General features: G+C 38.4%; 1 protein-coding gene across 3 annotated transcripts in view; it reads left to right on the top strand.

Annotated features, from left to right (window-relative positions):
* Window positions 1-19,934, top strand: part of CFAP251 (cilia and flagella associated protein 251) — a 34,475-nt gene extending 14,541 nt beyond the window's left edge. For 2 of the 3 annotated variants that reach the window (XM_075177986.1, XM_075177976.1), the window contains exons 10-23: window positions 27-71; window positions 1,453-1,670; window positions 1,941-2,135; window positions 3,092-3,342; window positions 4,859-5,010; window positions 6,051-6,224; window positions 6,305-6,489; window positions 10,065-10,176; window positions 10,609-10,772; window positions 11,536-11,626; window positions 12,102-12,245; window positions 14,849-15,077; window positions 17,470-17,571; window positions 19,622-19,934. In XM_075177986.1, the coding sequence (XP_075034087.1) occupies window positions 27-71; window positions 1,453-1,670; window positions 1,941-2,135; window positions 3,092-3,342; window positions 4,859-5,010; window positions 6,051-6,224; window positions 6,305-6,489; window positions 10,065-10,176; window positions 10,609-10,772; window positions 11,536-11,626; window positions 12,102-12,245; window positions 14,849-15,077; window positions 17,470-17,571; window positions 19,622-19,752 (2,193 nt within the window). In that variant the 3' untranslated portion in view covers window positions 19,753-19,934. Of the gene's footprint in view, window positions 1-26; window positions 72-1,452; window positions 1,671-1,940; window positions 2,136-3,091; window positions 3,343-4,858; window positions 5,011-6,050; window positions 6,225-6,304; window positions 6,490-10,064; window positions 10,177-10,608; window positions 10,773-11,535; window positions 11,627-12,101; window positions 12,246-14,848; window positions 15,078-17,469; window positions 17,572-17,745; window positions 17,981-19,621 lie in introns of those variants that run through there. The other variant, XM_075177995.1, reaches the window with a different exon arrangement.
* The last annotated feature ends 5,698 nt before the right edge of the window (window positions 19,935-25,632 follow it).

Here is a 25,632-nt window from a genome sequence, read left to right as displayed (position 1 = left end):
TTATGTCTCATTTTCTCCCTAAATAGAATAATTCCAATCTAGAATATGTTGCACCTCCATTAAATGCTAAGGTAAGTGTGTGTTCTTTACTTAAAGGAACATTATAATGCAAAAGAGTTTTGGTTTCTATTAAAGCCCTGTTAATTGACTAGTTGGAGTTGTGAATGTTGCCATATGGATTAATAAAGGCAATTTACTACGAGTTGTGATTGTATTTATTCACGTTCAGTTGCACATATTCTTACAGGTCCATGAATAGACAAGTATATACACACGATCAGTGTCTGTCCACCTCTTTCAGTGGCTCTAAACCTGGTACTTGCATCCACACTAATGGGCACAGGATTCAGCCTGCGCTGAATATACCCCTTGTACCCCAGGAACTGTGTTGAGAGTTGTAGTGTTATTTGATTACTGTATTGTACTGTTATACCATGTCTTGTTGTTTTCCCGCTGTATGGCATTGGGGACCTCAGGTGGCATAATATAAATAAAGGTTGATAATAATAATAATAATCTCTATATCATGTGTACAACCATTGTGGTTTTGAAAGTGGATCTCAAAGGCACATGTCACCACAGTGCACAGCTACTATCACTTTTTGTCTGTCTCACTCCACAATGTAAATGTTTACATGTTTCTCCAAATACTTTGCATGTTTGACCCTGATTTTTGTTTTAATTACCTTTGTTTTTTTTTATAAATACACAACCTTGCTGCACCTCTCAAAATCAGGAATATCCATCCCTAACAGATCATTTATTACCTAACCCCCGAAAAATAAATCTCTTTTTTTTTTCTGTATGGGACCCTCACCCTCCAATGTCCACCCATCATCCCACAAAGACATTGGCTAGCCTGTTTAGGAGAGCTGATCTGGGTCTCCTACAGGTGAATGTCTGGGTATAGGGGTGTTGAGAAACAATGCTCCGCACATTGTAAGCCTACTGTCATCCTCTGCCGCTGAACTGATCGCGCAGCTGTTCACACCCCCTCTAGGCACAGACCCATGTCTTTCCAACGCGTGTCTCAGCCTTGTGCCTTATATTGTCACAAAACTCTTCTGTGATGTCTAATAGCCGTAAGGCTACAGTATCAGTATGGTTTACATTATCCTATATATTATATACTGTTAGTTTATATAGCATATGTTGGGGTAAATTAATTCAACAAGTTCTGGCTATTTGTTTTGGAACCTTTGTTATCTGTATTTTGCCCCATGTTCTTATGTCTCTAAATATGTATAATTGTGTGTCATTGATGCTTTTTAGAACAGCCAAGTCTCTGCAGAACTGTTGACTCCTTGGGAACGAGCTACTACAGGCTTCTCTCAGTTTAAAACACTGCAGAATACTTTTCCATCCCCCCAGGCATTTACCCTGAACATAAATGTTTTCGCACACTGTTATATTGTCTAACTGTATTTCATTATTATTATACACTTTTTACAGACATTTAACAAAGCTGTGGGAGCTTTCAGCCAATCGGTTTTTGATTTCAGCAATGTAAGATCCTTGACAGCTACATCTGCGGGGAAACTGGTTGTCTGGGAGACCACCTATTCCCCATCGATCAGAGCAAAATCTTCCATAAAGCCACATAATAAGAAAGCTTTAAAGCTGATGCATCTGCAGAAAGATGCCATTACTGTGCTCACGGCCCATGACAGGTAATTAATTCATTTATAAACGGTGTATACCAACTAAACACAGTAACTGTTAGAAAGACACAGATCACTTTATTACATTATTTCCTTCCCTTCATTTGTTAATTTAGAAATATTTTCAATCATTCTACAATATATAATATATAAATGGACTTTTGTTTTAAGAGGCTTAAGTCAGTAGTGGGAAACAATATTTTGGTAATAGGAAGCTGGTATTTTTGGTTTGGTGTTAAACATTTTGAACTACTAATATGCTCCCCTATCTTTCCCCAGGTATTATGTAACTGGTGATGCTCAAGGACATGTGAAATTCTATGACCAACAACTGCAGCTTATAAACTGGTACAGCCATCTCAACCTGACATCTATCAGCTCCATCTCCTTCTCCAACTGCCCCCATGTGGCAGCAAGTGATAAGACCACGTACCCTCAAGATTGTTCTATAAAGGGGGATCAGTTTGCTATCAGGTGAATCCTGCATTTTCTACCATATAAAAACATTCAGTACAACTAACCGTTTCTGTGTTTTCCATATCCAACTTGGTTTTGTTTTCTATATTTATAATGTCTATAATATATTTATCATCATCATCATCATTTATTTATATAGCGCCACTAATTCCGCAGCGCTGTACAGAGAACTCATTCACATCAGTCCCTACCCCATTGGAGCTTACAGTCTAAATTCCCTAATATAGACACACACTCACACACAGACAGACAGACAGACAGGCAGAAAGGGAGACAGGCAGACAGAGATTAGGGTCAATTTTTGATAGCAGTCAATTAACCTACCAGTATGTTTTTGGAGTGTGGGAGGAAACCAGAGAACCCGGAGGAAACCCACGCAAACACAGGGAGAACATACAAACTCCACACAGTATATAGTGTTTTTTTATACTCTTTATAGAAAATAATGACATAAAAAAAGAGATTATACAAATGGTACAAAATAAACAAGAGACTTTTTGACACCAATGTGGACAAACCCTTAGTAATGCTTATCTAAATAGTAACTATGTGGAGGGGGGTGAACTGGGTTATTAACGTAGATTAAGATAAATTTTCTTTAATGGTTTGGTACTAAACTGCTCAACCTAGGCTTTAAGACTTTGAGTTTACAAAAAAAAATCATTGAAAGTGAAATTATGGATTTTCATTTGTAACGTATTTTTGTTTTGTTTAAATACTGCTTACACCACTCATTAGAGGTGCATCATTTAAATGGTATGGGTTGATTTAGTGATGATTAAGTACAATATGCTTTTAGAACCAAAGAGCACAATGCCATATAACACTCCTGCAGGCTATGATGGCCCACTTTATCTCATGAATGAATATTTCTTACACATAGCAAATGTCAGACCACATAAATAATGTTTATACATATTTACCAATTAATTTGCTTTTACTTTTTGTCTTAGAAATTTCATTGTATCCACGTCAGAGGGTTTGGTACTGCGTGTGTTCACGGATGGTACAGTGTTAAAAAAGGTGTTGCAAGAGCCCAGTGAAGCTGTTCATGCACTTGCCTGTCACCCCTGCACCACCCAGATTGCGTATGGAAGTTATAACGGAGTCTTGAAAGTCTGGGATTACAAAGATCGACATGACTTCATCAGCAGGATCTTTGGCAAGGGCAAATCTGTACATTGCCTTTCATATGACCCTAAAGGTAAATATTAAATATATACTTTTCACATATACATGTTGAACATTTATTACTGGGGGGTATAGATTATTATATAATTATAATATTTATTATTATAACTATAATATTACAATAAATCTCTAAAAACAAAAGTTAAATTATGACAGGCTCTCTTTATTTATTATATATAAACTACAATGGATGTTTTTTCTTATTTTCTGGCCAGCCAGTCACTGTAAACTACATTACATTCTGGATAGAAACCTGAAAGTTAGCTGACAGATTTCCAATAATATGATCCAGTAAATCCATTTGGTTGTTGAAAATAAACATAAAATAGTGCTATGTTCATTAAAGCAAAGCACCTGTAATCTGACAAATACTCAAGATCATTACAATGAAAAGTAATTGGCACAAGTGCAGAAAGTAATTTAAAAGCTTTTTGTCTAAACCTGTGTAACCAAGGGACATTGTTATGCATCATTGACCTCAGATTCATACACCCCCTGAAAAATTGGTGGAAGTAAGGTGTGAGTATATATGAGTGTGTGTGTATATATATATATATATATATATATATATATATATATATATGCACATTTAAGTAAGCTGGTCATACTCTGTCTAGTGTACTGGGGCTCGTGTTTCCTAGTTTGTGTCTATGTATTGTGGCTCTAATCAGTCTACTACTCATTTAGAGTTAAATGTAAAGATGTATCTGCACACAGGTCTGTATTTAGTGTTGCATGCGTCTGAAGATGTGTGCAATCATAAATCTAGTTTATAGTTGTGTCCAGAGCAAAGATGTGGCAATGATCATCAACTCCAAACTAGAAACCCAGTTCAGATAGGTGCAATATTTACATTTCTGCATCTAACATATAGATGCGTACAACTCAACATATGCACGTAAAACGTATGTATGTTCCAAAAATGGGCATCAGTTAATGAGCTCTTGAGCTTATTGAGATGTGACCAGAGTAAAGATCCAGCTGTTGTCTTCATCAACTTGATGATGATTAATGCATTTTACTAATGCAATAATTGAATAAAAAAAAAAGTTGTGCCCTTCCCATGCAAAAAGTGTCAACCAGCACCAGGGTAAGCCAGACTGGGCTGGTCACACTACTGCAGGGAGGCTCACAGCATGGGGTCACCATGTCATAATGTGAAACCAGCCCCAGCCTGATCAGCATATGGTGAAATTTCCTAGGGGAATTGGGCTCACAACTAATCTGAAGGTTCGCAGTCCTATGCTGAATATCACTGGAGCCCATCCTGGCACCCCTGGGGCAGTGGGTACCAGGTTTATGGTTTAAAGCCAGAAAATTATTAAGCAATGTCGTGGAGCTACAAGTTCCAGAAATACCCGACAGCTATTGACTACCTGAGCATACTGTAGAACCACAAGCGCTTGTATGCCCACGTCTGCCAGAGCATTCTGGAGTTTGTGGAACTACAGTGCCAACATGTCCTGGCAGCCAGGAACGACCTGTGGAGCCTGGTAGTTTGTTTTAAAGTTCTTATTTTGGAATTGCAGGGTTGTATTTAGCAGCTGGCTTTACAGATGGAAGTGTCCATATACTGGATGCAGTGACACTAGAAGATGAAACCAAAGAACCTTTCAAGTATGCCACAGGATCAATAACCCACATCTCTTTCTCACATGATTCACATTATCTTGCTACAGCCGTAAGTACCTGGTTACATTTTTACATCCTAACAAAGTACATTAATATTTTATCAGGTTTTTTTAGCTTTGTAAATAAACACATTATTCATGAATATTTTTTGTTTGGTTGTTCTCTAACAATGTAATATTTTTCTATATTACTATGGGATGATATAATCCAGTTCTATTGCATTTTAAACATGTTTTTCAGCAATGCACCAAATCTGTCTCGGTTCTACATTAAGGGCCTGATTTAGAGTTGGATGCAAGAGACCCCATATCATAATGTGAACCCAGGCCAAGCCGTCAGCACAGGGCTGAATTCAGTGTAATTGGGTCTACAAAAAAAGTGCAACCTCCTTATATGAACACCCTGGTTATGAACCATCCTTATTATTTATAGTTCAGCACAGTACTATATTATTGCCATTACTTCTGATTAATTTTGTTTAATTTTCATTTTAAATTTAATTAAATGACTATACCATAGCCGTATTATATAACACATATCTGGTAATAACAGGTATGGGATGGCACCATTCAACTCTGCCTGTTCTTACAGTGCTGTTTTGGACACATCATCTAATTTCGCAGCGCTGTACAGAGAACTCATTCACATCAGTCCCTGCCCCATTGGGGCTTACAGTCTAAATTCCCTAACACACACACACAGACAGACAGGCAGACTAGGGTCAATTTGTTAGCAGCCAATTAACCTACCAGTATGTTTTTTGGAATGGGGGAGGAAACCGGAGCACCCGGAGGAAACCCACGCAAACACGGGGAGAACATACAAACTCTTCACAGTTAAGGCCATGGTTGGGAATTGAACTCATGAACCCAGTGCTGTAAGACAGAAGTGTTAACCACTTAGCCATTGTGCTGCCCAACATAGTACAGTTGGAAGTTGGACTGTTCCAACAATAGGTTACAAATGAGTGATTGGAGCATGAGATGCAGGGAAAATCCCGAATCAGACCATGTGCCAAATCATGGGGAAATATAAAATATATATATATATATATATGTAATGTAACGTTAACTTGTCATCTTCTTTTAGGATGAAGAGTTCACAGTGACACTGTTTCAACTGATAAAACAAGCTGGTGGTGGATCATGGGAATACTTTGCTAGATATCATAGCCATTATAAACCGATACAGAGTATCATGTTTGGCATTCACCTGGACAGCAATAAACCCAGACTCTTATCCCTTGGAATGGATCGGATGTTGGTTTGTATATTTTATTGTTTATATCGATAGGTAGTCCAAAGAGTATTACATGTAAAACTCTTATTATATTTCTCCTACAGGTGGAATATGATCTTATTAACAGCAGTAAAGATCATCTAGTAATTGGGAGCAGTGACCGCATAGACCAAAGTGGGGTTCCACAATGTTTGGTTTGGTACCCTCCTGTGACTAAAGAATGCTTTATCCTTATAGCTAACGATCACTACAAAATGAAACTTTACAATGCAACTACCAAAATGTGCAGGTAAGCAGGAGCTCCATGGGACATCTCTCTCCTCCTCTATCACCCCTCTACGTTTCCTGTAGCCGCCTTCTACTCTACATCTCTTTCTTCCACCGTGCTTCCCTCTTCCTCTCCACGTCTGGCAGGAGAAGCAAATATATATAGCGGCTGCATTGTGAGACAGTAATTTGCGGACTGCCAAGTGGTTTGATTTTCTTTGTCCATCACAGGATGGAAATCCATATGTGCAATGGAGCTCTAAGCTGGTGACACATGCAGCAATCCTGCCCATCAGCCTGAGAGCCTGATGATCACTGTCCAGTTTGGCAATACACTAAATACGGCCATTCAGCACATGGGATATTGCTGCGTGTGTCTAGCATTAGTGTGGACAGAACTCTGGCTTTGACGGCAGTCTCTTCCTTCCTATACTTTTAATTGGACAAATAAATAGCCTGAAAATACCTGTTTATAGCACTGTGTAAATTGTGTGTCCATCTTCCGTGTCACACTGGTAGAGCGGTCTTCCCATGTGTCTGGGTATTTCCAGGACAGTCTCAACTATAGCCACTAGAAACATTAATCTTGGGTGCTTATTTTCCTACAATTCATAGACCCATATTAGGTGAATATATTCCTCTATTGTATAAAGCATTTGGCATCTAATAGAAATAGAATAAACACATTCCATATTATAAGGGATTTTGTGGTTTTATGTTTAAGATTACACCCTTGCAGTTTAAATGTTTTTTATTGTGAATTGACTAGGGTTAGAGCACCTTATTGTAATCAATAGGCATTCCTGTTTGTCTGGGGTGTCCCCAGTTCATACCTCCCAACTGTCTCGATTTCAGCGGGCACTCCCGAATTTAGGGTTCTGTTCTGCCCAGGGACATGTTTGTCCTGCTGGAAGGCCTTTTCGGTGTAAGGGGGATATCTAATTGTCAACCTAGCGATTTACTGCGCTAGGCTAATGCACTAATGTGATATCGGGCCCAACGGTTATTTATCGTGTGATTGGCCCGATAACGGGCTGAAAACCCTGTAGTGTGTACCCAGCCTGAGTGTGTGTAAACACATTCAGTAACTGCCTGTGTTTCAATGTGTTGCAGAAAATGCATCAAAACCTATATGTGTGTTTGTACCTTAAATTAATGGGTTTACACTACTGCAACCGGTTTTCTCCCTCTTCAGGACATGTGGATTTTACTATTAGGTAGAAGCCGGCGAGGAGGGAAGAAACAATTTAAAAGGCTAAATAATTAAAACATTTCTGAAACAAAATGTCACTGTTAATGTTTAGTTTTTATCATAAAACTCTCAATAAATTACTAATGATTAGCAGAGGCTGTCCCAAGAAAAATGCCCTGCACCATAATCCATTGTGTTTCTAGGCAGTGCCCGGTGCTTAGCCTGAAGGTTGGCACAGTTCTAGTAGCAGGTGCTCTTTTATCCTATGCCCAATATTGATTTACTTGTGTGGTATCTCCATGCGTACAGTCTATATACACTTTCAGAAACTGTCTATCTGAGGTTAAACTCCATGGCTAGCACACTAATGGGAAGATTCAAATCCCTGCGTTGTTCTTTAGACGTTAGTATGGTATTTTTAACACGAATTTCTGCCTGTGGCTCAGGAAGCTGCGAGTACAAATCAGCGCTAAAATTATTGTACTAACAGTAATGATGCGCACCCCGTGTTCTAAAGAACAACGTGGGGAACTGAATCTCCCCCAAAGTGTTAATGTATTATTACAATGCATTATTTTTTTATCACTTCAGGGGCCAGTGATGTATTGTTCTATATTAATCTGTAACATTAAATAACTAAAGGCATATCTGTTTTCCAAGGAAATAAAGTGCTTGATATTTGGCTTTAATGTTACACTTGGTAATGTGTAGGAGGATGAGTAATACAGTGCGTACAAAACATTCTGCCCATATCGTGTCTTATTTGTATCTATCTTTCTAAATGTTTATTATAGACAGATTCTGTGTTATACAAAACACCTTCCTTTGCTATAAATAAATGTTTAGAAGGAACTACTGTCGCTGGCACTCATGGAGCAGAATGCTAATCAGATGTTATGTTTAAATTCACACCAACTAGTAGAATTTACAAATAGAGAAATGAATTTGGGAAAACTTGATGCTCCCTTTAGCAGCTTCAAATCACTCATTATCTTAATACACTGATGTTTTCTGAAATGATTATTTGCTTGTTAAATCTGGTATCATTTTTGTAATTCCAAGACTTTTCTGCACAAAACATAATTCCTGATGTGCTACATGAATGTGTTACTCACTACACTAAATGGATAGATATTGTAAAAACTGAAAATAGCCGGTAGGCCAATATTAAAAACGATTGTTTAAAACAGATTGTGATTTTAAAGGAGGGACATATGGGATTGGTTGTAATATAGTACAACATACATGTTCTGCTGCTCACTCAGCACATCCTGCTCAGAGGAGATAGGCATATCCCTTCCCCTTAGAACTAGAGATGTTCACTAATACCCGTGTTTGGTTTGGGTTTTGATTTTGGATCTCGATTAACTTTGTGTTATGGTTTTGGCAAAACCGACCCCGCATGTTTTGGATCCCGATTTTTTTTTTCTAAAATCCCTTTTAGAATCCCTTTTTTATCCCTGCATTATTATTAACCTCAATACCATTCATTTCCAATCAATTTTTGTCAAATGACAAGAACACTGCTAACCCTCCTGTTTCTGTATGAGCAATGGCACTGAGCAGTGTCACTGGAGAGTGACAAGAACACTGCTACCCCTGTTTCTGTGTGAGCAATGTCACTGGAGACTGGAGAGTGACAAGAACACTGCTACCCCTGATTCTGTGTGAGCAATGTCACTGGAGACTGGAGAGTGACAAAAACACTGCTACCCCTGTTTCTGTGTGAGCAATGTCACTGGAGACTGGAGAGTGACAAGAACACTGCTACCCCTGTTTCTGTGTGAGCAATGGCGCTGGATCTCCTGGGGATGGGAATTACTTATGGAATCCAAAACCCTCGAGATCTGACAAAACAACGATAACGTTATGCCTCGATTCAGATCCGAGGAAGCGCAAAAGTAACGAGCCGGCTCGTGAGCCTATTCGGATCCCCTAAGTTCGGGTGGGCTCGGTTTTCAGTAAACCGAGCCTGAGCATCTCTACTTAGAACATGTTCCATGTGGTTTTGGTGGTCACACCACAGGGAGCTTAAGCAATCTGCTGCTGACACTACATTACGCTTACTGCTGGCACGTAGGGGAAAGGAGGTGATTCGGGGTGATGGAGAAGAGCTAGGCCCAAGCAGAGGGAATGGCCCGATCTATAAGGTGGCTCTTTCCTGGGAGGGGCCAGACACCAGAAAGGACACTAATGTTGGGGTTAGCCTACTAAAGGCCAGGACCACCCGGGTCAGGGCCTCGGGTCTTTGATTCCTCACCCCTCCTAGTTTAAAAAAAAAAAGAAAGAAACAAAAAAATTAAAAAAAAAATCCCAATTGGCCCCATGACATAACCTATGGATTGGTGGTGACATTACATTTTTAACTTGTATTTATATACTTCAATAAGTATTTTTTCCATCAGGAAGACTCTCTTGGGTCCAACATTTGGTTCTCCAGTAAGAAAAATGGAAGTTTTTTCTGCATGTGATCAGGATCTCAGTAAAGGCTTCCTGGCATATATAACAGATGATAAGGTATGCTTTGTGATTATATATTTTTTATAAATGGGCCTCATTTAGAGATAGGAACAATTCACCCCTGGAGAGACCATGCTGCGATGCAAGGGGGGTACAAAAGCATTATTATTTCTGCACACAGGGAAAGTACTGGCTGCTTTTTCATGTAGCTCACAAATACTGGGCAGCTTTATTTTGACACTGTGATTTAGAGTTGAGCTGGGACGTGCACCCTCCCAAATCCTGAGTATATTTGCACATTTGGAACTGTCAGTTTATCTCCCCATTTACAATGTAAAACTTGTCCTAAAAACTGGATGGAGAAAGTATAAACACCTTGGTCTTGATAGCACTTTAGTTATAGTTAATTATTCTTTCAAGAAGAAAAAAAAGATAGGGCCTGTTTTGTTTAGTAAACATGAACATTGATTTATCCAATCCCTCATTTAGGTTGGGCTTCAAATTCTACCAGTTGATGGAAACCCGCACAAGTCAATAGCTCTCATATGTCATCCAGATGGGGTAGCCAACGTCGTCTGCTCAAGTGATGGTCAATATGTGTTCACTACTGGAGGAGATGACTGCACAGTAATAATGTGGAAGACAAATTTCCAGTAAGTGCAAATACATATTCTCGTTGATCAGGGGTCATTATAAAATAAAATGTACCACAGACCTTGTTAAAAACTGATCTCAGCTTAAAAGCATATTAAAATGATCATTATTCAATTTGAACACACATGTGAGTGGCCAAAACGGTCGATATTCGCGATAGGCGATACATTTTAAATTGATCATGAGAGTGTTTAGACATTGGGTCTTTGTTACATTTGTCGCTATTATACATTTGAAAGAATGTTTTATTACATTGGTTGCAATGCACCTAGAAATGTGCTTTCTCATATAAGTTATGCCTGGAAGGCGATGAAAGGCCAAGTCCTGATTTCCGTAACCCCTAAGGACGTGTAAAAGATAAAGTTCTTATGTGAGGAGAAAATACTCTGCGGCTCCTTCTCCACCCCTTGAATCTCATATAAATAATGATGTCCCACAAATACAGGCAATAAAACAAGGTGCACCAATGTGTCTAGTCCACATTCAGCAAGCGACACCCTGATTGGCCGAGCTCTTAGCTCTACATCTTAGCTGTAGATGCCACTATATTTCTGCGCAAATCCATTTGTTTCCTATAAATACTAACACAATTGAGAAAATAATGTATGACCTTTATGATATTTCAAGAAGAAACTGTACTGACCTTACCACTGATGGATTTATATTGTGGCTTTTATCATCCATTTTTTTGGGTCTCTGCTCATAGGTTAAGAACCTCTAGAGCTACATGGAAATCTGGCATAAAAGATGTTTGTGTTGCAGGGCATTGGAGGCAGCCGCTTCCCTTGGGGGAGAAGACTTGATACCGTTCTATGGAATGCTGCCAGGAGGACGAGATGGAGCATTATTCAAGGTTAGTGCATAGCAAGGAGGAAAGGTTACTGGTGGGAACTGCTAGAGCTCTGTGGAGAGGTAATGTACCAACCAGTTTGCCGTTATCATTGGTAATTCAATTATGCATGGTAAGTACGTTAGTACCAAAGAATCCATCCTTTTTTCAAAGACATTAATGAAAGAGAGAGCCGGCATTCACTGGATGGATCTAAAAGCTCAACGACATAATGATTATTGGGGAACTTTATTTATTTATTACGTGTTTTATATAGCATTGACATATTACGCAGTGCTTTATAGAGTATATATACATTTGCAGATTAATAAAGTGAAAATGAACTATATATTGGGTATATATCCCTTGATCCCAAGTTTGAAACCATGATTTGCAACTCTGATTAAACCCAAGTTTTTATTAGATGATTTGTTACAGAATAATAAAGGAAGAGACGGCTGTTGCTACTATTTCATCATATTATTTTCTTTCTGTTCAGGAGCTGGAAGATTACTTTTACTATGCCCAACTGCGTAACCAGGGTATTGATACAATGGAGACAAGACAAGTTTCAACTAATATTCCCTTGAAAGAAGTTCCTTTCATCATGCGAGCTTTGGGATATTATCCAACGGAGCAAGAGGTGATTAAATCTCTCTAGCTATAGGCCTCTAGAAATTATTTCACTCTTACTCAGTAGGCTGCCTGGTTTTTGGGGGCGCAAGGTTTGTGGGGTTGCAAAATGGTAACGGAGAAGCATAAACTGAAATTAATTTTAAAATATATGAGAATAGTTGTTCTCCAAAGTAGAAAAGAAAATGTAAGAGAAAAATGAAGTAAGGTTTGGTTTTGATGTATTCCCATGGTAGAGGCTGAAGACAATGAGTCATCTTTAGAGGGAGGCTTGAGCATAAGCAAGTAGGAGAGACAAGGATGGCAACAGGGGCACGCTTGTACAATCCCCTCCCCACCACCCTCAGCTGCGCTTGTTCGCGCTTCCGTTCCGCTATATAGTTCTCATTCTGGTGAAAACAAAATGAGTGACAAGTTTGATGATATAATAGAAAAGATCACTGCTTCTAAAGCTAGAGAAAAGAGCTGATACTTAGATTTAGAGCACTTCACTGCAAATTTTAAATGAAAACAATTTAGTGCAAAACCTTCAATGCAGTTTTGTAGCATAATAGCTGCTTTATGTGTTACAAACTAAAATGATGAGTGTGACGACTACATTTAGCTTATGATTTTATACTATTGATCTATGTTACTATATTACTGAAGAAAGTAAAGTAAATTAAGTATTTGAATAAAAATACAATACGCTACGTGTATTAGCCTATGGCGGCCTGAACCCTTAGCTTAATCCATAAAATACTCTACTTTTGAATTATAATCAGCAAACTGAGATTCACTAATTGCAATTAGCTATTATATTTGGGTATATGTAAAAAGCTGTATTGGGCAGGTGTAAATTATGCATGTAGTTGTTATCTGTTGTAAGATATAATTTGTTTACTAGCAAAACAATGTTCTTCCATTAAAAAGTACTCAATTAGAAGTGGTGTTCTGGACTGAGTGACACTGAGCATTAATCATTGGTTTAGGACCAATGATTAATCCTTCATTCCCAGTAGACATCATTCTGATGTCTGCCTGTGTGATCTCTACTCCGGGCTGATTCTTGCTATATTGCTGAATTCCTTGTGCTAAGCTAGACCTTGGTCACGGATTTTCCTGCCCTTTCACTTTATTACCAACTTAATTATTGGTTTGGTGCTTGCTCCCATATTCATGACTCATTCAGGATAAACCTCTCAGAGGTCGGTCTTTAAAAATATTGACTTGGCTACGTTACTCCAGCTTCCTTTAGCGAGACAGATGTCTGGCATTCAAGTGTCACATTGTGTTCCCTGCTGTGCTAATAAAGATGGAGATGGCATCTATCACACACAAGTGCCTGCTTGAATCCACATGAGAAATAGCTGGCACATCACTGGAAACACAGGAAACCATTATTTCAGTCCACACATGCTGCAGAAAACCATCTGGATTTACTTTTTTCTGTCTAGCGCTCCCTGTCTGACACCCAACACTATCTGCGTATTGTGATTCATTCAGAAACTAGTACACTAGTATCTGTGAGCTAAAAACCAAATACCACAGAAACCACGTATTTTATTGTTTTTATGTGTTATTTTAATGTGTGCACTTCGTTCATATATTAGTTATATGCCTGCTCTTAGGGTAGATTTACTAAGCTGCCGGTTTGAAAAAGTGGGGATGTTGCCTATAGCAACCAATCAGATTCTAGCTGTCATTTTGTAGAATGCACTAAATAAATGAAAGCTAGAATCTGATTGGTTGATATAGGCAACATCTCCACTTTTCCAAACCGGCAGCTTAGTAAATCTAGCCCTTAGTCTTTTAAACATTTTACAGGGCAGTTCAGGCATACCTGCCAAACAGACACCGGTTCACAGTATTATAATGGTCTGTTTCTTCTCTTCACACTTAGGGTGATTTATTAGTTTCGCACAGATAATTGTGGATGGAGATTAAGGGCTAGATTTACTAACATGCGGGTTTGAAAAAGTGAGGATGTTGCCTAGAGCAACCAAAACCAATCAGATTCTAGCTGTCATTTTGTAGAAACTACTAAATAAATGAAAGCTAGAATCTGATTGGTTGTTATAAGCAACATCCCCACTTTTTCAAACCCGCAGCTTAGTAAATCTAGCCCTTAATCTCCATCCACAACTATCTGTGCTAAACTAATAATCCACTGGTAAAGACCATATAATATCATTTAACTGCTTCTGACCAGAATATTGCAAACTTGGAAAAGCAGAACTAGACTGTTATCACACGGTAAAGAGTAGCCACCTCGTCATGAATGTGCATGAGTAATTCTTACTTAATCAACCTATTCCATGATACATCCCGGCAGCAATATATACCTTGTAAACTGCTGTTCATGTACATACACCCATACACTCTGCAGTTTTGATGGCCATATAGATCTAATTAGCCACAAATTGCACATGTATGAGCACAAGAAGACTGCTGATCCTGAAATCATCCAATCAAAAAGCAGTCTGATCATGACAGCATCTGACCATATATAAGGTCATCATACATATCTGGCAGACCTTTAGTCTGTGAAACTAGTGTCATTAACACAGGAACAGGCAACTTTCAACAAAAGATATTATCTTGCATTCACTAATTGTTATCTTTCACATTTAGGTGGAAAATATGCTGAATGAAGTTAAATTTAGTGAATATGTAAATACGGGAAAACAAGTCACACACATAAAACTAGGGGATTTCATAAAACTTTACATAAATCACAGACCTGCTTTTGGACTATGTTTGAAGGAGCTTCAACAAGCTTTTCAAGTTCTTGGTTTCACTAATGAGAAAGGGGAACAGGCTGTTAAAAGAGGAGATTTATTACAGCTGCTACAAACAACAGGTGAGTAAATATTGTATTTCAATTACATAAACATGCATAGAATTAAATGTTTTTCAAATTGCATGTACTATACTCTTGTTGACTACATTAGATAAATAATTAAGTTATATGCTTTTTTTTATAACTTGCTCACCTAACTGTGCAAGGCAAAAATACATTACCAAAATATCATTATTTTTACATTTATTTATTTAGTGCCAACATATTTCACAGCTTTTACATAGAATATGTATTCATTCACACCAGTCCCTGATCCAATGGAGTCTAAATTCTCTATCATACAAACTAGGGTCTATTTTGTCCAAAGTTCATTAACGAACAGTATATTTTTGGATTGTGGGAGAAACACAGATAGTCATCAACTTTAAAACACAGACTGCAGTATGTACACGAGACTGTAGTTTGTATACCATTGCATGTAACCATAATAAAATATCCAGTTCTAATGTGTGGAATTTGTAATAACCTATAAACAATGATAAACAGTGTGCACACTTCCCCCAAAATTCCTCAACCAGTCCCAGCACCAAACAGCATGGTCTGGTTTCCACTATAACAGGGAGACCTGGCCGGTTGAGGAATTTAGGGGATGGGGGGGCACTACACCGCCAGATTTTTAAACTGTATTTATATAAATTCCATCCAGTCCGCTTGGACGAGCGGAAAGGTCCCTGGGCCAAGCTTTTGTCATGGAATCGGGAAATATATATTTTTTCCCTTCCGATAGGCTTGTTGCGCAAATCACATATAATTTGAGCAAGCTCGCCTATCGGAACCACATCTAACTAATTTAGGTAAACCACATCTTATTTTGCCTGCGCATATTTAAACCGCATATTAATGCATTTACAGTGTTCTGTCCTTTTCACTCGGGTATATTGCAAAACACACACATTCCAATTTCCTTACTTCCAAATTTCACTGTAGCAATTTTTAGTGCATGATAGCGCTTAATACGTTAGCTGATTTAGAAACCACATTAAAAGTTGCAATATATTTGTCACTTATTCAAAATCGCACTTTAGTACATCCCAACATAAGACAAAGAACAACCAAACGTAAAAAATTGCAAATCTTATGTTTGGGGTATTAGGGACATATTCAATTAGCAGCGGAGTACCGGCTCGGGAATGTCGCAAAGGCACTCTGCAGCGATGGAACATTGCAGATTTCTCTTTGTGCCCCATAAGGGTTGGAGGAGAAATCTGTGATGTTGAGCGTAGTACCTGAAAATGTGCGTGATGTTCGGTGGAGCATCGTTGCTAAGTTAATATGTCCCTTAGAGTCAAATTAATTTTATTACTCTGATTTATTTCCTTAAATTTGATAAATAGTAAAGTATTATCAAAGAATAACTCCACAAACAACTGAAAATTCAGTTTTGAGAGGAATAGACTAAATTAAACCTAATGCCAGATGAATACTTACCTGAGGTCTAGTATTCACACATTGTGACTGGTCCTCCAATGACCGGCAAGCACCCAACATTGCTGACTTACTCCCGATCTCACAGAGTGCGGTCAGTCTTCATACCAGACTTTGGGGAAGTGACTATATTGTGTGAACACTGGAGCCCAGGAAAGTAATCTTATGGAATTGGGTGTAATTTAGCATATTTTAAAAATAACTAATTTCACTTGTAGGTATAATAAGCACTTATAGACTAAACCTTTCTCCAACACAAAGAGCTCAAGTCACCCCTGAACTCTTAAATAGAATCCGAAGCTGTCAATGCTTCTCTGTACAAATCCACCAATTTGCAGTCTGTGCACAGCATTATGTTACCTAGGAGACTGAACAGTCAATCACACAAGCTTTGGTTTTAAACGTGCTCAGTGATGCAAAATAGAGTGGCACCACCCTCTTAAGTAAGGTCTGTTTTCTCTTGAACATATAATCGACATTTTGATGGACAGATTTTTGTAAGTATAAACATTTTACTATTTCAGGCAATGTATTATTCTATAGTTGCCTGTACAGTCTTTTGCACAGTGTGACAGATACCCTTTATGGCTACATCCAGTCTGACAGCTTTGTGTTTTCTTTTTTTTTTTTTTATCATCAATTGTTTTTATTAAAAAATTTTAAGTAAATGGGGGGTACAGAAAGAAAAAAAAGGGGGGGAAGGGGGGGTGGAGTTCGAACACACCAATATAGCATTTGCAAGTTACAGACAGTATAGTGTTTTCTTTTTTAAACATGCTAAAGGCATTTATTTTCCACACAACACAAACTGTTAACTGTACAGATAACATAGACATTCTTGTGCTACATTTAATGATGAAGTAAATAATCATGCTTTCTTTGGTTCTATTTTTTACTGGATCTTTAACTGGTGACATTTTAAATTATGTGCAGATGAAATCTCATCATGTTAACATATCCCATACAGGTGAACATTTGACTGAAGAAGAGCTTGCAGAATATCTTAGCACCTTGTTAGGGCTAAATCCAGAAGGTGGAAGTTTAGAATTAGACAGCTACAACTGTAAAGGTATGTAAAAAGAGAGAGCAATGGATTGGAAACGCATGCATACAAAAAGTCTCCTCAAATTCTGTACACACCCCACTTATCATTCAGTTATGGGCCATCCCACCTCTGCTCAGATCAGCTACATAGTGAAATAACTACTATCTGCTGTAATTTCTTGCTTCTTTTTTCTGTTAGTTACACGTATGTGTCCAAATCGGAGAGATCGGGATGTTCAAAACTTGGAGCAGATCCTGCAGGCAGTGTGCATTAATAGTCAGATATAGTCCACATTTCACCAAATTTTCCAGCTTTCCTGGTCAATACCTGAAAGATCTCAAACATATGTTGATTGAAATTGGCCGTCCAAGTGATGTCATACATGATTTGCAATTTAGTGTAAGCCAGCTTGTTTGGTCTGGTAAAACTGTGTGTTATGGTAGGCATCGAACATTAGAAATAACTGAAAATATTTCAGGAGCTTTTTTTGTGGTTGATTTAATTACATAAAATAATCACGGGCACTGACTTAGAAAAGTATATTGTTTCCTATGTTTCAATAAAGAAAAAGCAATATCGAACATTCACTTGGACACCCTACTAAATAAAGGTATTCTGGATTTAAGTAACATGTGGTGAACAATGTAATTGGTTTGTCCTCTTTGATATCACTGGTCACAAACGGGTTAACATTACGGTTCTAGGCACATCAATGTATCATTGGACTTTAGTTCCATGTTTAATGAGAAACACTACATAGAAATAAAGCACTTTTACTTCCACTGGAAAGTGGGGTGAATAATCCTAAACAAAAATATATCTGCAAAAGTTATATCAAGCTTGGATCTATTGAACAAAACCTTTTCCGTGACTGAATATGACTATACTGTCCAAATATCATACTGCAGCTACACATAGGTGAACATAACCATTCTGTTTTCTGGGGTGTCAATGGAAATGTTACCACTCTTGTCCCCTACTTATATATTTCTATAAAACACAAATATTGTCACTGTCATCAGCTCTACCAAGGTAGAATTTTAATGTAGACCTTTGTAGCAAGATGTTTTTCATAATAAAATTTTCTATATAATTTGTTTCCCCCAAAACCTGATGCCTTGCTCAGGTTCCCATTATAGACCTTCCTGCTGTTTGTTAGTTGTAGTTTGCCCATTGTGCTTCAGGAGTCTGCATAGAAGATAATAAAGGAGGATTACAAATGATTGGATTACACCCTGGGGAGAAATAATGCTTGGGATGTTGGAGATTAATATAAAAAATTCAGCTGCTGCAGTACCATGTACAATCAAAACCCAATATGTACTTATTATACCTTTACAGACACAAAGTCATTTTGACTTTGGACCGAAACCAGCTAATGATGCTAATTTACACTTGGACAAACCATGTTGCAATGCAAGATTGTTTCAATACAGAGAAAATACTGCTTGCTTTTGCATGTAATGTTCAAATACTGGGCAACTCTATATTAACCCTGCACTTTAGTGTTGTGCTATTATACACCCCGACCTCCAAACTCTCTGTACGCACACTTTAAATTTGCCCCACCTGCAGCATAAAATGGATTTGCCAATGTGCAAAATGGCAGCTACTTCTTACATTTAATTCTAAATCAAGCCCCACATGTTTTGGGGATTTATATGTCTGTATTTGTATGATATATATGAAAACATATATGTAACATGGCAGTTTTCACTTCATGAAATGTTATGACGGAATCAATCCCATGCCATTAAAATCACGTGTTACATTACAGAAGTAATAGCAGCGAAATCATACAGAAGAAAATTGGAGTATGGTACATGCAAGATATATATATATAAGATATATCAGTCTAAGATGACAAGCAGCAAGAAAATATTGAAAATATTCCCTGGCGCCCAACATTATTAGAATGATTAGATCATAGTGGGTGCATGATTTCTTTTGTTCCTGAATTCTACATAGAATTGCTGCCCCCCCCCCCCCCCCACACACACACATCTCAACCTATATTTTAATGTTATTTCTAACAAATACTAATCATATTTACATCTGATATTGTATGTTACAGATGTAGCAGAATTGCTTGAACAAGAAATCCCAGAGGAAATTACGGCAAACGTGTTGGCTGCAGACATTCTTGGTTTACCAATTCATGATGATTATGAAGACTCTCAAACTCCAGAGTCGTCTTCATGCTAGCTATTAGTGGTTGTTTATAATCTCTTTTACCTCTTTAAAACAACAATAAATAGCAACACCACTTACCAACTGGATGCTTAATTGTAAATTATACTACTAGATTTTAATTCTGTTTAAATTATAAAGAAAAAATCCTGTTTTTGTTATGTATGTAATATTGCATTATAAAGGTATTTTGGTCAAACGCGTTAGTTGTCCAGAGAAATCTTTTGGAGACTTGTTTCATGGGCAGACCAAAAAATGGAAACTGTAAAAGGCATTTTAGATTTTGTCTTAAATGAAAGATATGTGTGTTCTTTAGAAGGTGTGTTGTTATACAAGTATGTAGAACAATATGTCTCCGTAAAGTCTCCTAAACATATTTCTTTACAGGGGCAGAACACTACATCTATGGGCTCCATAGCAAAATATGGTGGGGGAGGGGTGGGTGATGCAGTCTTTACTTCTGTGGCTCCTCATATGATCTCCTGAGTGATATCCAGATTATGATTCTTGTGTGTGATAGAATAAATAGAAAAAATAGAAATATGTTATATTAACAAATTACTGTCAATATAACTAATGAAGTTATCGATAGAAGAATACCCCATCCCAAGGAAATAAGTCATCCATATAGTGGCCATTAGTGTTCCAAGTGGAAATATAGAGACTTTGTACTTTAGAGACTAAAATGGTTTCTCATTCCATACACTTGGTCACTGTTTTTGAAATTTGCTGCCAAATTGCCACTGAAAATTTGGAGGGGAGGGAGGTGACTTCTCTATAGAAAGCAGCATGTGAAGCCATAGCACTCCAGTTATGTACACCCTTCCTCACAAATCTCTCATGACTGTCAAATACAGCTACCTGGCTTCATACTGGGAGGGTGGTCTAACAGTTTAATTTATGCTGTGTGTTTTTGCAACATAAGAACATTAATTAAATCCACCTGCCCCCTCAACACACCCACCCCAGTGTCATCACTCACCTCTACAACTGTTAGCAGCATTTTCAGCTGCTTTTATTCAAATGTCTTCCTCTGCCCAGGACACACACAGGAAATGTGGTGCAGGCGTGGAGCATACCTGACCTGCACCTAAGTATAGGTGGTTTCATGATCTGACCAGACTGGGCCTCTAACCCTAGACAGCTGTTTTACCTGCTGTACTCCGCTGACTCGGCCTACTCCTCCAGGTCTCGGAACCCTCACCCAGCATCAGGAAAGGCTGCAGCACTTTACGCTGATTACCTGTGTCTGGCCTTTTTAAGACTGTCTTTTCCTACAGACTGGTGCCAGTTCATTTGTCTTTGCTGCTGCTGGTCTCTCTTTGAAACTCCTGAGTGGATCCTGATTTCTTTCTGGCATTTGACTCCTGCTTTGTTCCTGTGTTTTGCATCTCTCTTGTGCAATAGACCCTGGCTACGTTTGACCTTGCTCTTGTCTACTCCATGGCTTTGTTGTGGATCTTCCGAAATCTGACCCTGGCTTGTCTGACCCTCCTTTTGCCTGAATCTCCCGTGGATAATCTGGTGCCTCCTGGCTAAACCTGGTAACCTGAATCTGCACTTCACCATTTGTAACTGGTAATCCAGTGTGTCCTGCTTCATCTGCTAAACCTGGTTATCCTGGTATCCTGCTTCATTTGCTAAACCTGGTCATTCTGCTACCCCGTACTGCAATTCACCTTTTGTGTCTAGGATTCTGCATTTATCCATTATACTTGCTATTCCTATGAACTATGCTTGCCATTAACCATTGATTGCACTTATTTGCTTCCTATGTAAACTCTGTTTATAATAAAGGTCCTTTTAGTTCAAGTATAATCACTCTCTGTGTAATTCATACTGGGAACTCTAACACTGTTAAATACAAAGTTCGCACCACATAGGCCATCCCAGATTAATTGTTTCTCAAACAAGCCCATATATAAGCTGGCCACAGGGCCGGTGCTAGGGTTCTCGGCGCCCTAGGGAAAATTTCAAGATACCGCCCCCCCCCCCCTTCCTCGCGAACACACCAAATACCTTCCTCACAGACACTTACCTACTCGACTGTGTGCATTTGTGTTTAAAAAAAAAAAAAATTAGCCTTACCTTCTCCAGCGGTCCAGATGCCGTGATGTTTGATGCAGAACACTGTCCAGACTCCACTGCAGACACAGGATTTCTAAAGGGGAGGTATCCAGGTGTTAGATTTCAGGACACCTGCATCACACCACTGGACCCCCTCTGCGTCACTTGCAAACTATGGTGTAGAAATTGTACCCCATAGATTGCAAGTCAAATATAGAGCACGAGGTGCCAATAAAATAATTATTTTATCCACCATAGTGTTTAAATCAAATATATAGCATGAAGTGCCAAATAATAGTCATTTTTCCACCGCATAGTTTGCAAATCAAATATAGAGTATGACGTGGCAAATAGTCATTTTTATACCATTGAAAAATTACTATTTGCCACCTCATGCTCTATATTTATTTGTCAAGCTATGTGGGAGAAAAATTATTATTTTGCACTTTATGCTCTATCTTAGATTTAAAAACTATGGTTGATAAAATAATTATTTTATTGGCACGTCATACTCTATTTTTGACTTGCAGCAAGTCAAATATAGATCATGAGGTGCAATAAAATAATTATTTTATCCACCATAGTTTTTAAATCTAAGATAGAGCATAAAGTGCAAAATAATAATGAAATCCCACCCCCAACATTTTTTTTTTCCCTCCACACTTTATAATTTTACCTTTGTGTGTCCCTTTTTTTAAAAAAAAATAAAAATTAATACTACAAAAAAAATTAAAATTAAATATACTCACCGTTTTTGAGGCTGGTCAGCAGATGCAGGGAGGCTCTCCTTTAATGGCTCAGCAGAGCAGTGATTGCTGGGAGGGGAGGGGAGGAGAGGGGGGCGTTGGGTAGGAACTTTATTAACGTCAGTGATCATGTGTGAGATGTGCCGGGCAGCCGGCGCATCACACTGAAGAGGACGGCGGACAGTTAAAAACAGCGGTGGCACCCTGCCGCCGCTGCAATTCTCTCACAAGCCACTGACTAGATTTTAGAATCTAGTCAGCGGCGCCCTGCAGGTCCCGGCGCCCTAGGCAACTGCCTAAGGTTGCCTAATGGGAGCGCCGGGCCTGGCTGGCCAAACTCAGCTCAAACCGGATACCAGTCATCATTCCTAAATTCTGTAATAATAATCATTGTTAAAAGTGAAATTGTGCAATTAATATAAAATCAATGAATTCTAAAATACATTTGCACTGTCTCCTTGAAGCGTTGTTATACCATCTTGATGTGGAATATAGTTATATAATCCTGAGGCCGCAGAAGTAATCCAGCGATAACCAGGCTTGCATTTGGTGGGTGAATCCTTATTCAGTGCATATGCTTTATCTTTCAAGTATAATCTCAGGGAGATAACGCATTGTTGTAAATAGAATACAAAATATTAACAGTGAAAGACTCAACACCTGAAATAATTGAATACCCTGTTGGATTAGTAGTCTTAGGGGCATATTCAATTAGCTTTTGGATTCGCGGCAACGCGCCGGAACAGCCGCGAAACGTAATACACGGTACCGCAATAACGTGGATTTTCGTTCGCAGCCCATAGGGTTGCGAACGAAAATCCGCGTTAATGCGGTACCGTAATACCCGCAAGAACGCTCACTTTTCACGGTAACGCGCGTTACCGCGAATCCAAAAGCTAATTGAATATGCCCCTTAGTGTATTTTAAGGAGGTGATAATAAGTAAGAGTGATGGGTGACTAGTGAACAAAATTGTACATTTTAATATCACTCCCTGGGTCAAAGTATCATTCCACAATTTTTTAAGTTTAAATTGATCAATTAAAGTTAGATTTGTTTTTTTATTGACATTGAGCTTCTTTTTAGCAATCTGAATTATGAATCTACCCCCTTTGTCAGCGGCTATAATCGTAATGAAATCATCAGATACAAATTATTTTATAACTTTCTCTTCAGAGGCTCTAAAATTTAAACCGTATGTAGTCTTTAGAATCTTTTATACAGATAGACTTGAAATCATCCAAAATTACCTAATTAAAACTTTCAATAAAATGACCCCAATGCTGTAGGGGTTAAAATTCTGATTTATTTGCAAATGTAGGCATTTTAATCTCAAATTAACAATTTTTGGCTCTGTCAATATTGCAAAGAGTGATCTCTTTATCTACGGTATATTAAACAGCTCTGTATATTCATTATTTTCTTCCCAAAAAATGTCCAAGTTTGAAGAGCTTCTTTGTCTCCATCATCCAAAATAACAAGGGTTCCAGATAATACCTGACATTTTAATTTGTTAGAAATAAACAATTTTTTACTACTAAGTGTTATAGTGAATTTGTTGAATAAATAAACTAGGACCTGTGGCTGAAGCTAATTAGGATAGTCCTTTAGTTAAAAGTGATATTTGAAGTTTAGTTAAAATTTTAGATGACCAATTAAATATTCCAGTAGGTCTTAGTTGAATTTTCTGCCCTGCACTCCTTTTTCCTGTGGGATTGTGCCCCTTGATCTTTTGGGTTTACTGGTAGAATAGCTTGCGTTGGTTTTTGTGTACATGAGGTACTTTTTCCAGCCCAGGTATTTCCCAAAAAGATGGAAGAAAAGGTGTTTCAATTGGTCTCTTTAGGTTTCGCACCTTGAGCATGAGAAGTATTCAGGATTAATCAATGGGAGATATGAGATTCTCTAGATTTCTTAATTAGAGAAGATTTTGGTCTACCATTGTAGAATAGGTGGTGCAGTTTTTCGTGTCAAACTGGTGAGAAGGTCTATTGATTGTCCTATGGGTAGAGAAACTAGATCTAAACACTCCAGGAGCTATTATTTGTTTGTAAAGCACCAACATATTACATAGCGCTGTACATTGTGTAGCAGTAGGAAAATACAGAATGATGGGGAGAGACACACCTTTGTCTGGATGCAGCATGTGTCTAGGAGGGTCAGCAAATATTGGTATCAGTGGCATTTAACAATAGGCTAAGACAGGAAATATTGTAGATATCTCCTGCTTTAACCAAACTAACACTCAACACAAAGAGAAGTCAGAGAGAGAGAGGGAGAGGGAGAGGGAGAGGGAGAGAGAGAGAGATCAATTTTTGATAGCAGACAATTAACCTACCAGTATGTTTTTGGAGTGTGGGAGGAAACCAGAGCACCGGAGGAAACCCACGCAAACACAGGGAGAACATACAAACTCCACACAGATAAGGCCATGGATGGGAATTGAACTCTTGACCCCAGCGCTGTGAGGCAGAAGTGCTAACCACTAAGCCACTATGCTGCCCATATTAGCAGCTGAAATTCAATTACCACCATACTACAGAAGAGTAGAGTGCATTGGGTAGATGGATTTTTTTTATCCCCAGTCAAGTTGCACACTTCTCCTCTCCTTCCTTAGGGGTGCGCATGCATAAAGCACCAATAAGGGATGCTACTTTATGGGGGGAATGCAGACATTTGTAAGTAGGCCTCTATAAACTTGAAAAAATGTTTTTCTATTGAACTCCAACTAGTAGGTATACTAATCTATATTATAGTAATCCATGACTAAAACTTGCCCCCATGTAAAAATAGCAAGTTTGTAACATCATATAAAGTTTTTACCCACAGAAACTATCCAAAACTAAGTATTTTAATATATTATTAAAATGGTCAGACGTTTAGTTGTGGAAAAGTCCCGACCGCACTGTGTTGCAACTATGTAAGTATTTATGATAGGGGATATTTGGATGTAATGGCATAGACTAAGCCGGTATTCCTCTGTAGAGCACACAGCAGCAGGGCACAGAGCGGTTCTATTGTACTTGTGGGTGTACAATGCTTCCCTCTCCCATCCCCCCGCTGCGCTCCCCAGCAGGCCGCAC

This window comes from Mixophyes fleayi, chromosome 1 (assembly GCF_038048845.1).
Source record: "Mixophyes fleayi isolate aMixFle1 chromosome 1, aMixFle1.hap1, whole genome shotgun sequence".
Taxonomy (NCBI): Eukaryota; Metazoa; Chordata; class Amphibia; order Anura; family Limnodynastidae; genus Mixophyes; species Mixophyes fleayi.
This window is presented reverse-complemented; position numbering and strand designations above follow the sequence as displayed.